This window comes from Doryrhamphus excisus, linkage group LG15, assembly GCF_037039965.1.
Source record: "Doryrhamphus excisus strain RoL-2023G ecotype Guam linkage group LG15, RoL_Dexc_Guam_v1.1, whole genome shotgun sequence".
Lineage (NCBI taxonomy): Eukaryota > Metazoa > Chordata > Actinopteri > Syngnathiformes > Syngnathidae > Doryrhamphus > Doryrhamphus excisus.
Window position 1 is genome coordinate 16120955 of NC_136371.1, and position 18055 is coordinate 16139009.

An 18055-nucleotide genomic window follows, 5' to 3' on the forward strand; every position below is an offset into this window, starting at 1 on the left:
TCCCTCTTGTGACGTCTTCTTCTTCCATTGCAGAGCATATGCGTATGAGGTGACAGCGTTGAGAAGAGCGTTACCCACGTCCATACCCGAGTCTCCAGAAACATAAGAAAAAGTCAATAGATTTGTCCCTCTTGTGACGTCTTCTTCTTCCTTGGCAGAGCATATGCGTATGAGGTGTGTCAAGAAGTGGAGAATGTCTTTATGAGCAAGGGCTATTTTTGTGGCCGGACAAATTATATTTAGCTGCCATAAATAAAAAACAGTTTATGGCCCGCCCTCAATTGTTGTGATTGGCTGGCCACCAGTCCAGGGTGTACCCCGCCTCTCGCCCCAAGACAGTGTTGAGAAGAGCGTTACCCACGTCCATACCCGAGTCTCCAGAAGTCTCCAATGACATAAGAAAAAGTCGCTAGATTTGTCCCTCTTGTGACGTCTTCTTCTTCCATGGCAGAGCAGATGCATCTATATGCACCCTGTGATTTGCTGGCCACCAGTCCAGGGTGTACCCCGCCTCTCGCCCCAAGACAGTGTTGAGAAGAGCATTACCCACGTCCATACTCGAGTCTCCAGAAGTCTCCAATGACATAAGAAAACGTTGCTAGATTTGTCCCTCTTGTTACATCTTCTTCTTCCGTGGCAGAGCATATGCGTATGATGTGTGTTAAGAAGTTAAGAATGTCTTTATGAGCAACGGCTATTTTTGTGGCTGGACAAATTTTATTTAGCTGCCACAAATCAAAATGACCATACGGGAAAAACAGTTTGTGGCCCGCCCTCAATTGTTGTGATTGGCTGGCCACCAGTCTAGGGTGTACCCCGCCTCTCGCCCCAAGACAGTGTTGAGAAAAGCGTTACCCACGTCCATATCCGAGTCTCCAGAAGTCTCCAGTAACATAAGAAAAAGTCGCTAGATTTGTCCCTCTTGTGACGTCTTCTTCTTCCATGGCAGAGCAAATGCATCTATATGTGCCCTGTGATTGGCTGGCCACCAGTTCAGGGTGTACCCCGCCTCTTGCCTTGCCCCAAGACAGCGTTGAGAAGAGCGTTACCCACGTCCATGTCCGAGTCTCCAGTAAGTCGCTAGATTTGTCCCTCTTGTGACGTCTTCTTCTTCCATGGCAGAGCATATGCGTATGAGGTTTGTTAAGAAGTGGAGAGGGCTATTTTTGCGGCCGGACAAATTTTATTTAGCTGCCACAAATAAAAATGACCATACGGGAAAAACAGTTTGTGGCCCGGCCTCAATTGTGTGATTGGCTGGCCACCAGTCCAGGGTGTACCCCGCCTCTCGCCCCAAGACACTGTTGAGAAGAGCGTTACCCACGTCCATACCCGAGTCTCCAAAAGTCTCCAATGACATAAGAAAAAGTCGCTAGATTTGTCCCTCTTGTTACATCTTCTTCTTCCATGGCAGAGCATATGCGTATGATGTGTGTTAAGAAGTTAAGAATGTCTTTATGAGCAACGGCTATTTTTGTGGCTGGACAAATTTTATTTAGCTGCCACAAATCAAAATGACCATACGGGAAAAACAGTTTGTGGCCCGCCCTCAATTGTTGTGATTGGCTGGCCACCAGTCTAGGGTGTACCCCGCCTCTCGCCCCAAGACAGCGTTGAGAAGAGCGTTACCCGCGTCCATATCCGAGTCTCCAGAAGTCTCCAGTAACATAAGAAAAAGTCGCTAGATTTGTCCCTCTTGTCACGTCTTCTTCTTACATGGCAGAGCAGATGCATCTATATGTGCCCTGTGATTTGCTGGCCACCAGTCCAGGGTGTACCCCGCCTCTCGCCCCAAGACAGCTTTGAGAAAAGCGTTACCCATGTCCATATCCGAGTCTCCAGAAGTCTCCAGAAGTCTCCAGAAGTCTCCAGTAACATAAGAAAAAGTCGCTAGATTTGTCCCTCTTGTTACGTCTTCTTCTTCCATGGCAGAGCATATGCGTATGAGGTGTGTTAAGAAGTGGAGAACGTACACTACTACAAGCAAAATGCTTCCAGAACAAAAGCACTGACATTTTTCTTGGTTTAGGTCACAAATAAAAAAAAAGTATGTACTCACAGCAAAGGTTTGGTCATGGTCAGGAATCCTCCCATCACCTGGAAGTCGGCCAAAGTGCTCCAATACCTGAAACGATGGAATCAAAACGTCCATTGTGATGCCATGTGATGTCAGTCGTTAAGACTAGACGACACATACTCAGTGTAAGCGTCCAGAAAGATGGCGGTGTGCTCAAGGATAGGAAGGCTTTTAACATCGCGGCCGTGTCGCAGTCCGGCGGTGAGTCTGACCGCGTGCCGTCCGGTCAGGTGACACAAGTGACAGAATCGACTGGCGAGCGTCTGCAGGAGCCCGAAGTTGACCGCACCGAGGGTAGCGCTCAAAAATTCTAGAAAACACATTTCTGCTACTGTTACCATGGTGACAGGAAACTAAAAATATCTTTCCCGGTCTGTGATGCTCTCACCGAACTCCAGCAGGGGGCGTAATGCCTGTGTCTTGATATTGGACAGCTTGCAGTAGAACTTTCTCTCCGCCGACGCCAGCTCATGGAGCCCGGCGATGAAGCCCATTACGTTCTTATCCGACAGTGCGGCGCATCGACGGCCGCCGGCAAAGACGCCGCTTACAAATCCCAACTGCACAACAACACCAATTTTTTTTACTCACCAATTTGTGATCCCCGGGCGCCCGCTGCAAATATTTTCCGTCTTACGTTCATACAGAAGGGAAGAAGCACGGATTGCTGGGTGTAGCTCTCGGTTGGCTCCTCCCCTTCTTCCCGTGTGCCGTTCTCCTCCGCGTCCACCTTCACCTGCTCACCGCTGTAATAAATGATGGGCTGGACGCAGTCTCCATCAGCCAGCAGGAGGCTGTGGCGCTCTCCGGCACTCGCGTCCCAAACCCGGATGCCCTCTGACAGCTGTAGTGGGGGGGGGCGGAGACAATCACGCAAATTAGGGATAAAATGGGAAAAAATGTTGGAAAAAATGTCAGCCCTATCATTTATACTGTACATATTTTTTTTTTACTATTATCTTTTGTTTCCATCACATTCAACTAATTTAATTTAATTTAATTTAATTTAATTTAATTTAATTTAATTTAATTTAATTTAATTTAATTTAATTTAATTTAATTTAATTTAATTTAATTGTTGCTGAAAGTTAAGCTTCAAATGTATCTTTTCACAAAAAGCCTTTGTTTGCCTTAATTTAATTTAATTCAATTTTATTTAATTTTATGTTATTTATATTTTGCTGAAAGTTAAGCTTCAAATGTATCTTTTCACAAAAAGCCTTTTTTCAATTTAATTTAATTTAATTTAATTTAATTTAATTTAATTTAATTTAATTTAATTTAATTTAATTTAATTTAATTTAATTTAATTTAATTTAATTTAATTTAATTTAATTTAATTTAATTTAATTTAATTTAATTTAATTTAATTTAATTTAATTTAATTTTTGCTGAAAGTTAAGCTTCAAATGTATCTTTTCACAAAAAGCCTTTTTTCTCCTTAATTTAATTATTTAATTTAATTTAATTACATTTTTGCTGAAAGTTAAGGTTCAAATGTATCTTTTTCACAAAAAGCCTTTTTTTCAATTTAATTTAATTTAATTTAATTTAATTTAATTTAATTTAATTTAATTTAATTTAATTTAATTTAATTTAATTTAATTTTTGCTGAAACTTACCTATTTTCTACTGCTGATTAAAGGGTAGAAACAACTTTTTTCTTTTCATATGAAAGATGAGAGTCTAATCTTTTGGTATATGCCATGTAAACATCGCCCAAGAACACAATATTTTGTATGCCCTGAAAAATCGAGAAGGACGGCTTTTGAAAAATGGCTGCAATTGAATGAGTCGAGAAGCCAGTAACTTATCACTTCCACACGGAACGGGAGAAGAACTTACCACTCTATTGTATGGGACATGCCATGGCTGAGGTAATGTCACTACTGTTGCCTTGTGACCAAAATATCATATCACTTGTATTTCAACATGTTTTGACTAATAATAGACCAGAGTCTACTACAAAACAGCCATCGTTTCATTCAATTATTTCAGAAAAATGGCTGTTGGTGAATTGAGAGGGTTTGCTCTTGAAGGCCACAAACGAAGGACTTCTCTGAAGCTGACGGCAGCCCGGTAACCATGCAAAACTTGCTCAGGGAAATTGAACCAAATATTACCCTGAGTGTATGTTCCGTGTGCATAATTTTGCATAAATTCAAAACAAATGCAAGTTTACGCACCCATTTCTTCATTTGATGTGATGTTCAATTGCTCTGCAGATAATTCCTGATACCCCCATCCATGATCCATGTTGAAAGTGATATGATATTCCGGTTACTAGGCGACAGTAGTGACATTAGCTCAGCTCACCACTAGTGGTAAGTTCCGTGTGGAAGTGGTAAGTTAGTGGTAAGACTCATTCATCAATTTAATTGAATTTAATTGAATTCAATTGAATTTAATTGCATTTGTGCTGAAAGTTAAACTTCAAATGTATCTTTTCACAAAAAGCCTTTTTTCTCTTTAATTTAATTTAATTTAACAACAATAAAAAATGTCAGCCCTATCATTTATACTGTAGATATATTTTTTGACTATTATATTTTGTTTCCAACACATTCAACTAATTTAATTTAATTTAATTTAATTTAATTTAATTTAATTTAATTTAATTTAATTTAATTTAATTTAATTTAATTTAATTTAATTTAATTTAATTTAATTTAATTTAATTTAATTTAATTTAATTTAATTTAATTTAATTTAATTTTTGGTGAAAGATAAGCTTCAAATGTATTTTTTCACAAAAAGCCTTGTTTCTCTAATTTAATTTAATTTAATTTAATTTAATTTAATTTAATTTAATTTAATTTAATTTAATTTAATTTAATTTAATTTAATTTAATTTAATTTAATTTAATTTAATTTAATTTAATTTAATTTAATTTAATTTAATTTTTGCTGAAAGTTAAGCTTCAAATTTATATTTTCACAAAAAGCCTTTTTCTATTATCTATTATATATTTTTAATTAAATTAAATTATATTATGTTATATTTAATGTAATGTAATGTAATTTAATTTAATTTAATTTAACTGAGAAAAAAGGCTTTATTTAAATTTAAATAGTGGTAAGTTCTCCTCCCGTTCCGTGTGGAAGTGGTAATTTAGTGGTAAGACTCATTCGACAGCCATTTTTCAAAAGCCCTCCCACAAAATATTGTGTTCTTGGGCGATGTTTACATTACATGGCATGTACCATCCCCGCTGTGGATGTGGATGTAGAAGTCCCGCCTCACCTTGGCTTGGCGAGGGACGCTGCTGGGTGATTCCATATGGCCCAGCTGACCGTGTCTGTTACTGCCCCACGAGAACAGCTGGAAGGCAGTGACACAAACAAAAAGTCAGACGCATCGGCACTCACGGTCGCCTGCATCTGCACACTGACCTGCGACTGCGCAGTTAGAGCGAGGGAATGCTGAGCGCCGGCTGCCACCCGCACCACTTCCTTGTTGTTGAGACTTTTGATGCAGAGCGGCTGTGACCTGTAAAGGATTCCATTTTGGATTTGTGCAATCCAAGAAAAAAATAAGACCCCCTTCCCGAATTTCCAAACCTGTCCAGGTTGTCTCCGTGGCCGAGCTGACCTTGGTCGCCGTGACCCCAGCTCCACACTTCTGTCTGCAGGGTGGGCAAAACCTCCTGGGTCTCCGGGGCCGACACGGTGGCCAACGGTGTCAGAGCCACGGTGGCCATCTTGGAACGTCCCACTTTACGAATCAGACGTGGGGACACTGCAGGTGAATGACCAAAAATAAGTATGGACAGGTGGTTCGAGTCCCATAAGTCCTTGGTTAAGTGGGTGCCGAACTGCGTTTTTTTTTTTTTTCGGAACCCGAATTTAATTTCTGTAATCAGGGCGTTTATGTGGCAGAAATTACAACTCATTAAAACTTGCATTAAAGTACCAACAGGAAGTTACCCAGCATGCCTTGCGGGTCATACATTAGTCTTCTTTTTTTTTTTTTTTTTGCATGTGTATTGTTGTTTGACCGTTTATTTCATGTGGTGCAGTTACGGCGTGTTCACCGTGAGCCGGGCCGCTACGTTACGTTTACGTTATTCGTGATTGCGTCGCTTAAAAAAATTAACGTGACGTCAAACTGTTTTTGAATTTTACTTTACATTTCACTTATTTACTTAATTATTTGAATAATTTCACCATAATAATAAATAATGACTTCTAGTAAATAATAGCAGCTAAAAAGTAGCATGTTGCTAATGTTTTGATGTTTTACACATTTATTCGTTGAGGTCATGGGTGTCCAAACTTTGCCCACCGAGGGTAATATAGTCTATAGGGTATATACTTTTACAATCAGTAACTGTTACATTTGTTCACTTCCTGCTTTCCTAATAATTAAATTAAATTAAATTAAATTAAATTAAATTAAATTAAATTAAATTAAATTAAATTAAATTAAATTAAATTAAATTAAATTAAATTAAATTAAATTAAATTAAATTAAATTAAATTAAATTAAATTAAATTAAATTAAATTAAATTTTTTCACCATAATAATAAATAATGACTTTTCGTAAATAATAGCAGCTAAAAAGTAGCACGTTGCTAATGTTTTGATGTTCACACATTTAGTTTCTCATATTTTGACCTTAATCAGATTTTTTCCATGTTACTCATATTACTTATTTCATTAAATTTGTGTAACTCTTTCAATATCCTTCTTGTAAAATCTCAAAATTATGACTTTTATCATAACTATTATCATAACATAACTTTTCCACAAAATTACCACTTAGTTGTTTTCATTGCAATAACTTAAATTTTTTAAGTACTGTTAAAATGACATTATATTCATCAGATTTTTATGGTAATGGTTTAATTTCATTTGAACATGCATCAGATTACAATTGAATGCATCCCATAATCAGTTCCCAGTTCCACATGTCCAAAAGGAGTAGGAAGAAGCAAAGCTTATTAAATCCTACCCCTCCATCTGGTACTTTTACAATCAGTAAGTGTTATATTTGTTCACTTCCTGCTTTCCTAATATTTTATTTAAATTAATTTAATTTAATTTAAGTTAAATTAAATTAAATTAAATTAAATTAAATTAAATTAAATTAAATTAAATTAAATTAAATTAAATTAAATTAAATTAAATTAAATTAAATTAAATTAAATTAAATTAAATATAACATAATATAATTTAAAATATTTAACTTAATTTAATTTAATTTAATTTAATTTAAATATTAGGAAATTAGGAGCAGGAAATTATATTTAATTTAATTTAATTTATATTTAAATTATATTTAATATTTTTTAAATTTATTATTATTAAAAGTCGGTCAAAATTATAAGAAGAAATAAATTTAGCAAGAAAGATAAAGTCAACTCATGAAACTCAAACTCATGAAATTATGACTTTTCCCTCCTAATATTTAAAATTTATTCTTGTCAAATTACTGCAATTTTTTATATTTTTGCTGTACATTAAAAAAACATTTTTTGTTAAATTATATTTAATATCTTAAGAATTTATTATTATTATTAAAAGTCGGTCAAAATTGTAATAAGAAATAAATTTAGCAAGAAAGATAAAGTCAACTCATGAAACTCATAAAATTATGACTTTTCCCTCCTAATATTTAAAATGTATTCTTGTCAAATTACTGCAATTTTTTATATTTTTGCTGTACATTAAAAAACATTTTCTTGTTAAATTATATTTAATATTTTAAGAATTTCTTCTTCTTATTAAAAGTCGGTCAAAATTGTAATAAGAAATAAATTTAGCAAGAAAGATAAAGTCATTTATTTCCAGGATTTCGCTGAAAGCACAAAATGATGTGGCGGGTCAGATCTGGGCCCCTGGGTTATTATTAGTTATGAATATTAACATTTCAGCCTTTTCTGGTTATGTGATGCTTTTTTTTTTTTTTTTTTGCTCTATTTGCCCATTTTGGTGTTTTTTTTATTTCTCCAATGCGTCCCAAATGTCAAACACCCCCGGACACCCATGTAGTACATATTTCACTTACCAAATGATGGACTCCATCTCATGCCTGATGAATCCATATTGGAAAGTTTACATGAATGAGTGTTGAAAAAAAGCGAGACGGTACAAAACTGGACAGTAGCATACACTGGAAACCCGAATGTTCAAAGTACCTCAATAAAATAAAAGTTATGCATACTCAAAGTTCTTTAAAAAGTTCTAATAACTTTATTATGTCAAGTTCATTTAACATGTTTTTGTCCATTTTGAGTACTTTTAACAAATATGTTTTGATTAAATTTAACTATGGCTATATTAAGTACTTAAAAACATAGTAACTTAAGACACTGTAAACCCGAATGTTCAAAATAATTAATTAGTATAAGTATAGTTAACTTAAAATTTTCTTAAAAGTTCTACTTATAAATGTTGATTGCCAGTTGCATTATCTGTCTTTTCAGTTTATTTAACTTGTAATTTTTGATGAATATGAAAATTAACTTTTTGCAGATTTGTGTAACCTACTTAAAATAATTAACTCGCAGCTGCTTATATATAGTGGTTATAGAGTGGTTAGCGCTCCTCACAGCGAGGAGACCAGGGTTCAATTCCACCCTTGGCCATCTCTGTGTGGCCATCTCTGTGTGGCCATCTCTGTGTGGAGTTTGCATGCCGGTAAATAAGCGGTAGAAAATGAATGAATACATTTACTAAAATGTTTCAGTTTATGAACTCAAAAAAACCCCAAAAAACTGTGAAATTATTTTTAAAAATTAATCACATTAATCAGAGTTTTAACAAATTAATCACAATTAATCATGATTGGCAACTATGTCGGAAATATGCCGGTAAATAAGAGGTAGAAAATGAATGAATGAATTTACTCAAATGTTTAAGTTTATGAACTAAAAAAACCCCAAAAAACTGTGAAATTATTTTTAAAAATTAATCACATTAATCACAGATTTTTGACAAATTAATCACAATTAATCACAATTGCAACTATGTCGGAAATATGCTGGTAAATAAATAGTAGAAAATGAATGAATGAATTTACTCAAATGTTTAAGTTTATGAACTCAAAAAAAAAAAACTGTTAAATTATTTTTAAAAATTAATCACATTAATCACAGATTTTAAACAAATTAATCACAATTAATCTCAATTGGCAACTATGTAGGAAATATGCCGATAAATAAGCTGTAGAAAATGAATGAATTTACTCAAATGTTTCAGTTTATGAACTCGAAAAACCCAAAAAACTTAAATTATTTAAAAAAATTAATCACAGATTTTTAACAAATTAATCACAATTGGCAACTATGTCGGAAATATGCTGGTAAATAAGCGGTAGAAAATTAATGAATGAATTTACTCAAATGTTTCAGTTTATGAACTAAAAAAAAAACACAAAAACTGTGAAATTATTTTTACAAATTAATCACAGATTTTTTTTACAAATTAATCACGATTAATCACAATTGGCAACTATGTCGGAAATATGCCAGTTAATCAGTGGTAGAAAATGAATGAATGAATTTACTCAAATGTTTGAATTTATGAACTAAAAAAAACCCAAAAACGGTGAAATTATTTTTAAAAATTAATCACTAATTTTTTTTACAAATTAATCACGATTAATCACAATTGGCAACTTTGTCGGAAATATGCCGGTAAATAAGCGGTAGAAAATGAATGAATTTACTCAAATGTTTGAGTTTATGAACTAAAAAAAAAAAAAAGTGTCAGCTGATTGCTTCGCCGTGTTCGAGTTCCGCTAACGTATTCGGGTTTCCAGCGTAGCGAATGAAAATGAAAGCGGCTCTATGATCATGTTGTTGCTGCTGCTCAGTGAATGCAACTTGACATAAACACTTGACGCCGGCATGCACGGACGGGAGGCGTACTTACGCAGCAGCGCATACGAGGAGGATAAGAGGTGAACGGCGTATCTACCCTGTGAGAGGAGTCCCGGGAGCGAGAGGCGGCGCTGCGTGCGCTGCGCCTCCTCTTCGCGTATGTCTCCCGTGCTGGAGCTCTTCTTGGCCTGCGCCGAGTCTTCCTGGCGGACACGCTCGGGGGCGCTCTCGGTGCCCGCCCCGCCCCACCTCGACGTGCCAGGGAGGTACAGGTTGAGCATTTTTTTGATTGACAACGCTTCATACGTGGAGGCGACCTTCTCGCCCACTGCCGAGGCACAAGACGCCACCAGATTGTTGAGCGTGTTGTTGGAGGAACTTCCGATGAGTCCGGATGCTGATGGCTGAAAGAAAAAAAAAAGTTGTGTAATAAAAAATCATAAATCACTCCACACTCTTTATTGCTCTCTGGTTCTACCATATCTTACTTATTGTGTGGAAATATGGGATAATAACTATAAAAGCAATCTTCACTTGCTAAATGTACTGCAAAAAAGGTCAGTAAGGATAATTCATAATGCCGCCTACAGAGAACATACTACTCCTTATTTCTAAAATGACAAATACTTCAACTTGCTGATATAGTTCATCTTCAAACAGCTAAAATAATGCATAAGGCTAAAAATAACCAATTAGCTAAAAATGTCATCCAATACTTCTCTACAAGAGAGGAGAAATATGATCTCAGGGAAGAACTACATTTGAAACACTTATATGCTAGGACTACGTTAGCGTTAGCATAGCATTTCAGTATGTGGAATCAAACTATGGAATGGATTGAGAAAGGAAATCAAACAATGCAGTTGATGTTTGCTAAATACAAGGATGAAGAGTAAAAATAAAATAAAATAAAATAAAATAAAATAAAATAAAATAAAATAAAATAAAATAAAATAAAATTAAAGAGTCTTGAACCAGTCATGATGTGCTATATATATCACTATATTGACACTTACTATGGTACCCATTATGTCATTGGATGCTCATATCACCTCCTACTTTGGTATGTGACAAAAATAAAACGAAAAAAAAATTTTAATGTAAAAAAATGTTAAAAAATTGAAAAGGTAACAGTAAAAAATACAAATTAATAAAATAAAGTTAAAAAACACTTAAATTATATTGGGAAAGCAGGAAGTGAACAAATGTAACAGGTGACAAAAATAAAATAATTTTTTTTCAATGTAAAAAAATTAAAAAGTAAAAGTAAAAAAAAAAAATACAAATTAATAAAATTAAGTTAAAAAATACTTAAACTATATTGGGAAAGCAGGAAGAGAACAAATGTAACAATTACTGATTGTAAAAAAATTACAAATAATATAATATTATATTATTAATATTATATAATATTATAATATTAATATTCATAACTAATAATAACCCGGGGGCCCAGATCTGACCCGCCACATCATTTTGTGCTTTCCACAAAATCCTGGAAATAAATGACTTCATCTTTCTTGCTAAATTTATTTCTTAATACAATTTTGACTGACTTTTAATAATAATAATAAATTCTTAAAATATTAAATATAATTTAAGAAGAAAATGTTTTTTTATGTACAGCAAAAATATAAAAAAATGCAGTAATTTGACAAGAATAAATGTTAAATATTAGGAGGGAAAAGTCATAATTTCATGAGAATAATGTCGTAAACGGAAGGAAGTTAAACAATGCAATGAAATGAAATGAAATGAAATTATTAGGAAAGCAGGATGTGAACAAATGTAAGTTACTGATTGTAAAAAAAATCTACAAATTAATTAAATTAATCAAAATTAAATTAAATTATTAGGAAAGCAGGATGTGAACAAATGTAACAGTTACTGATTGTAAAAGTACCAGGTGGAGGGGTAGGATTTAATCAGCTTTGCTTCTTCCTACTCCTTTTGGACATGTGGAACTGGGAACTGATTATGGGATGCACTCAATTGTAATCTGATGCATGTTCAAATGAAATTAAACCATTACCATTACCATAAACTTTCTCCATGGACACAAAGGTCCTGATTTTCTCTTTCGGTATGTGACAAAAAATTAAAAAAAAAAAAAATTATTAAAAAATTGAAAAAATGGAAATTTTTAAAAATGTAAACATTTATTAAAAAAAATAAAAAAAAATAAAAATAATAATAAAATAAAGTAAAAAAATTACTTAAATTATATTGGGAAAGCAGGAAGTGAACAAATGTAAGAGTTAGTGATTGTAAAAGTACCAGATGGAGGGTTAGGATTTAATAAGCTTTGCTTCTTCCTACTCCTTTTGGACATGTGGAACTGGGAACTGATTATGGGATGCACTCAATTGTAATCTGATGCATGTTCAAATGAAATTAAACCATTACCATTACCATTACCATTACCATTACCATTACCATTACCATTACCATTACCAAAAAAGGAGTCTTTACTTATATGTTCCTTGTTTTTATGAACAGCGATATTATTCCAAGTGGACTAGCATGACCCCATTCCAGGATTTAATGAGCCATGATGCCATTTCTACACTCACCAGTAAGGTGTGGAGTCCTCCCGTGGTCACCTTTGGGGGTTTTTCCACCTGAGTGTTATCTAAGAGCTTCTGAAGGTAATCTTTGACGGCCTGCTCGTCCGGATAAGGAGCACATTTGGAACTTGTCGCGGGCGGCTTCTCCTCAGATAAAAATGACTCTTGTTTGTCGGAATTTTGAACAGTTGCTGGAGAAAGAGGGGTTTGAGGAACCTGGGAAAAAAGGGTGGGTTCTGACGGAGAAGTTTTGAGTAAAGGAGTCGGCAAGGTCGCTTCAAGCCGCCCCTCGTCTTCTAATCCGGGGGGGCAGTAGTGGCTGTCAGAGATGATGACGTGATCTTCTTTGTCGGTCATGGTGAACAGAAGCTGCTTACACTGCCCGCATTTGTCAGCCGGGGGCCGCTGGACATCCTGGGGGCTCAGACATCGCACCACGGCGAGGCTGTGCGAGGCGCCGCAGGCTACCTGAAGCACACACCTGCCGGCCAGGCGCTCCATTTTTTGCGGTTTCCACACAGGAAAAACGCTAGCGTTGACGCCCACCTGGGGACCGCTCCCCCAAGCCCACAATTCCCGCTTCGTCGACAGCGCCAGGGTGTGATGCTCGCCACAGGCTAGCTCCAACACCGGAACCGTCTGCTGCGAGGGCACGCCGCAGTCCGAGTCCACCAGAGCGATGGGAGTGGGATTGGGCACGGAGCTGAGACCCGATAAACCGCATTGCCCCGCGCTGTTGTCGCCCCACATGTGCACGCCGCCATCTTCCGTCACCGCACCGCTGTGGAAGCTTCCGGCGGCTACAGAGACAACTCGCTGCCCACTGAGCGCGCTCTCCAAGTTGGGCGACGTCAACTCCGGCGTTTGCTTCCACGGCAAAGATCCGAAAGTGAACACCTGACCCCCTAAATGTGCACAACAAGGATATGAAAAATGTGCGTTGCGACGTCGTACACGCCACTATGCCACTATTCCACTATTCCACTATGCCACCATGCTTACCTTCCACCAGCAAAACACCATGACTGATGCCCAGAGCCACCTGGAGAACAGCCTGGGGGAGCGGCAGTCGCTCGGGGGCCACGCTGTAGGAGTAACCCTTCCAGGTGTGAAGCAGGCCCCTCTCTCCTTCACCGTCATCTCCAGAGCTGGAGGACCAGAATTTGGAAACACTCATAGTGGTCAACAACTGCAATCAAGCGTTTGTGATGACTTGCGATATTATTATATATGATGAAATTGATTTTTATATATAATATATAATATATAATATATAATATATAATATATAATATATAATATATAATATATAATATATAATATATAATATATAATATATAATATATAATATATAATATATAATATATTATATATTATATATAATATTATATAATTTTTGATTAATATGAACTTTTTGCAGATTTGTGTAACCTACTTAAAATAATTAACTCGTAGTTACTTATATATAAAAAAGTATATAATAATATATATATATATATATTTATATATATATATATATATAAAGTATATAATATATATAAATAATATTATAATATAATATTATATATTATAATAATATATAGCTGTTATATTTAATAGTGTATATAAATCTAATATATAATATAATAAATATATTAATATATTATAATATAGAATATAGAATATATTATATAATTTTGATTAATATGAACTTTTTGCAGATTTGTGTAACCTACTTAAAATAATTAACTCATAGTTACTTATATATAAAAAAGTATATAATAATATATATATTTATATATATATATATAGAAAAAGTATATAATATATATATAATATTATATTATATATTACAATAATATATAGCTGTTATGTTTAATAGTATATATAAATAAAATATATAATAAATATATTAATAATAATATATTATAATATTATATTATATATAATATAGAATATAATATATTATATAATTTTTGATTAATATGAACTTTTTGCAGATTTATGTAACCTACTTAAAATAATTAACTCATCGTTACTTATATATAAAAAAGTATATAATAATATATATATGTTTTTATATATATATAAAAAGTATATAATATATATTATATTATAATAATATATAGCTGTTATGTTTAATAGTATACATAAATACAATATATAAAATATATAAAAACAATATGTAATATAATAAATATATTAATTATAATATATTATAATATAGAATATAATATATTATATATTATATAATTTTTGATTAATATGAACTTTTTGCAGATTTGTGTAACCTACTTAAAATAATTAACTCGTAGTTACTAAATATAATATATATAAAAAAGTATATAATAATATATATAAATAATATTATAATATTATATTATATATTATAATAATATATAGCTGTTATGTTTAATAGTATATATAAATAAAATATATAATATAATAAATATCTTAATAATAATATATTATATTATATATTATAATAATACATAGCTGTTATGTTAAATTGTATTATTTTCCTGATATTGTCACATTATCTTGTATTGTTGTATCAAATTGCTAAAAATCGTTGTCCTGTATGTTATTCTGATTATAATCATGATCAATAAATCATTAAACGATGTTAAAAATAAGGCCAAAAGTCCCAGTATCAACTCCAATACATATTACCATTCACATTTACTAAGGTAGGAATCGATATGAAAATGTGCAATATCGCCAGATTCGTTTTTTTGTGTGTGATGAAAGCAATCGTGTGTGGTGATAATCACATGGTGATCACAAGTAGGCATTAATCCTCTTACCCCCTCCTCTGGCTTTCCATCCGTGAGTTTTTAGTTCTCCATGATTGTTTCACAAAACATCCGCCAGTCCCCGTCACCCTGTCAGGTGTTCGATGTGATCTGTCGGGGAGGGGGGGCAGCAACGTGACAAGAGAGCAAAGAGCCATTTACCATACCGTGTCAATCATAACAACACATTGCCAGTAGCGAATTCAGCCAATTTAAAGACGCAGGCGCACACTTCTAAAGCTCTTCGAAGAACATTATCACACCTTTATTCTTATTCTTACCAGCTCGTTCATCTCTTTATCATCTTTGTGTTGACAACCGGACTGTATTTTGAACGTGTGTTACCCTGTGTTGTGCTAATATAGAAGCTAGCAGTGGCAGCCTGCTCGTCTGTTGACAAGGCTAACAAAAAAGATCGTCTATAAAAGTGATGGCTACTATAGGAACGCTATTTAAGTATTCCCAGTGTTGATTCGAACTGTAATAATTTATATGTACACTTTTGTGCCGAAACTACTTTAAAAATGAAAAATGTAATTTAATTTCTAAATGCTGACACATCAAGCACACAGATTGTAATTTTAACTTTAACATGAGAATACAATGAGAACCAAGAAGTAACAACAGAGTGAGATGTTGTCGTAACCCTGTGTTGTGCTAATATAGAAGCTAGCAGTGGCAGCCTGCTCGTCTGTTGACAAGGCTAACAAAAAAGATCGTCTATAGGAGCGATGGCTACTACAGGAACGCTATTTAAGTATTCCCAGTGTTGATTCGAACTGTAATAATTTATATGTACACTTTTGTGCCCAAACTACTTTAAAAATGAAAAATGTAATTTAATTCCTAAATGCTGACACATTAAGCAAACACAAGGAAATGTAAACTTTAACATGAGAATACAATGGGAACCAAGAAGTAACAACAGAGTGAGATGTTGTCGTAACCCTGTGTTGTGCTAATATAGAAGCTGGCAGTGGCAGCCTGCTCGTCTGTTGACAAGGCTAACAGAAAAGATCGTTTATGAAAATAATGGCTACTATCGGAACGCTATTTAAGTATTCCCACTGTCTCTTCGAACTGTATTAATTTATATGTACATTTTTGTGCCGAAACTACTTTAAAAATTACAATTTTAAATGCGGACACATTAAGCAAACACAAGGAAATTTAAACTTTAACATGAGAATACAACGGGAACACGAAAGTAACAACAGAGTGAGATGTTGTCGTTAAGGGGCAACAGCTCCGCTCAGAAACAACGGAAGCCGAAATGAGTCACAATAACAAAGGTCGGCATTGAAGTGAACACGAAAGAAAAGACACTTTGTTTGGATATGTAACTACATTATAAACGGACCTTTAATCTACTCAACACTGGATGCGATTAAAACACCATATAAGCATCGAAATGGTGATGTGAGTTCACTTTAATCATGGTCGGCGTTAATAATGTGGACGTTATCGACAAATCACAAGACTGAATAATGGAAGCCCAGGAATAGGAAGGCGCCGCAGGGCTGTGCTAAGATGCTAATCAGAAGCCGTTGAACATCATTTGTGAATAAACACAGGACTTCAGTGTCAGTGCAAGTCTTTCACTGTAACGATTTCCTTAAGACCAGACGACGTGACTATTTCATTATTATTTGATCCATCTCGTCAGCCGGACTCGGGTTCGATTCCACCCTTCGGCCATTTTTGTGTGGGTTTTCTCCTTGTACTCCAGTTTCCTCCCACATTCCAAAAACATGCTAGGTTAATTATTTTAATATTTTAATCCAAATTATCCATAAGTATGAATATTAGTGTGAATAAATTTCATAAAGTGAATGAAAAAATCTATAAAGAATTTTCCTAGAAAGTGACAATGACATGCTTTATTATCCCATCCCAGATTAGGAATTATTATCCCGATGGGCTGCTAGCGGGGTTGTGGTGAGCCCATTTCAAAACCACACACTGTGCTGTTTACTTGGCCGGTGTTGGTACCCTTCTGGGAATAAGTGTAAAAGCACTGTAGTACTAAAAGTACTATGTCGTGGTTGGTTTACTTTGAATTGGATGCACAGTGCTGCGAAAAATGTACGCTTAAATGTTTCAAATCAGCAAATAAATGGAAATTTTAGTCAATTGTAACACAAACTGCAGTTTTAAATGACACTTGAGTAATAAATCCAAACTGACAAGGCGTAATTACCCCACATTGAAACATTGTAAACAGTGGAAAAGGTTATAAAGCCATTTATAAAGCTTAGGGACTCCAGCAAAACACAGTGAGAGCCATTATCCACAAATGGCGAACACATGGAACAATTGTGAACATTCCCGGGTAGACCAAAATCAAAATAACCCCAGGAGTCGGTCGGCGACGACACATCAGAGAGGTCACAAAAGACCCCACAGGAACATCTAAAGACCTGCTCACTTTCCTCAGCTAAGGCTAATGTTCATGACTCCACCATAAGAAGGATACTGGACAAAAACGGCCTGCATGGCAAAAATCCAAGACCAAAACCACTGCTGGACAAAAAAAACCTTGAGGCTGGTCTCAAATTTGTCCAAAAAACATCTTGATGGTCTCCAAGACCTTTGGGAAAATACTTGATGAGACAAAAGTCAAACTTTTTGGAAGGTTTGAGTCCCATTACAGCTGGCAGATTTCATAAAAAGAACATCATACTAAGAGTAAAATACGGTGGTGGTAGTGTGATGGTCTGGGCCTGTTTTGCTGCTTCAGGACCAGGAAGACTTGCTGTAATAAATGGAACCATGAACCAACTTGGGTTCTTCAGCAGGACAATGATCCTG

The 18055-nt window shown here is 34.5% G+C and overlaps 1 protein-coding gene across 4 annotated transcripts in view; it reads right to left on the minus strand.

Moving 5' to 3' along the window:
* als2b (alsin Rho guanine nucleotide exchange factor ALS2 b) overlaps nucleotides 1–15882 on the minus strand; it is a 33865-nt gene extending 17983 nt beyond the window's left edge. For 2 of the 4 annotated variants that reach the window (XM_058052442.2, XM_058052443.2), the window contains exons 1-12: nucleotides 15526–15882; nucleotides 15257–15355; nucleotides 13474–13619; nucleotides 12478–13376; nucleotides 9957–10308; nucleotides 5639–5816; nucleotides 5471–5567; nucleotides 5322–5399; nucleotides 2715–2921; nucleotides 2466–2637; nucleotides 2198–2387; nucleotides 2060–2125 (exon numbers count right to left, since the gene is read on the minus strand). In XM_058052442.2, the coding sequence (XP_057908425.2) occupies nucleotides 2060–2125; nucleotides 2198–2387; nucleotides 2466–2637; nucleotides 2715–2921; nucleotides 5322–5399; nucleotides 5471–5567; nucleotides 5639–5816; nucleotides 9957–10308; nucleotides 12478–13376; nucleotides 13474–13619; nucleotides 15257–15276 (2405 nt within the window). In that variant the 5' untranslated portion in view covers nucleotides 15277–15355; nucleotides 15526–15882. The remainder of the gene's footprint in view (nucleotides 1–2059; nucleotides 2126–2197; nucleotides 2388–2465; nucleotides 2638–2714; nucleotides 2922–5321; nucleotides 5400–5470; nucleotides 5568–5638; nucleotides 5817–9956; nucleotides 10309–12477; nucleotides 13377–13473; nucleotides 13620–15256; nucleotides 15356–15525) is intronic. The other 2 variants (XM_078796730.1, XM_058052444.2) reach the window with 1 other exon arrangement.
* Between the last annotated feature and the right edge of the window lie 2173 nt (nucleotides 15883–18055).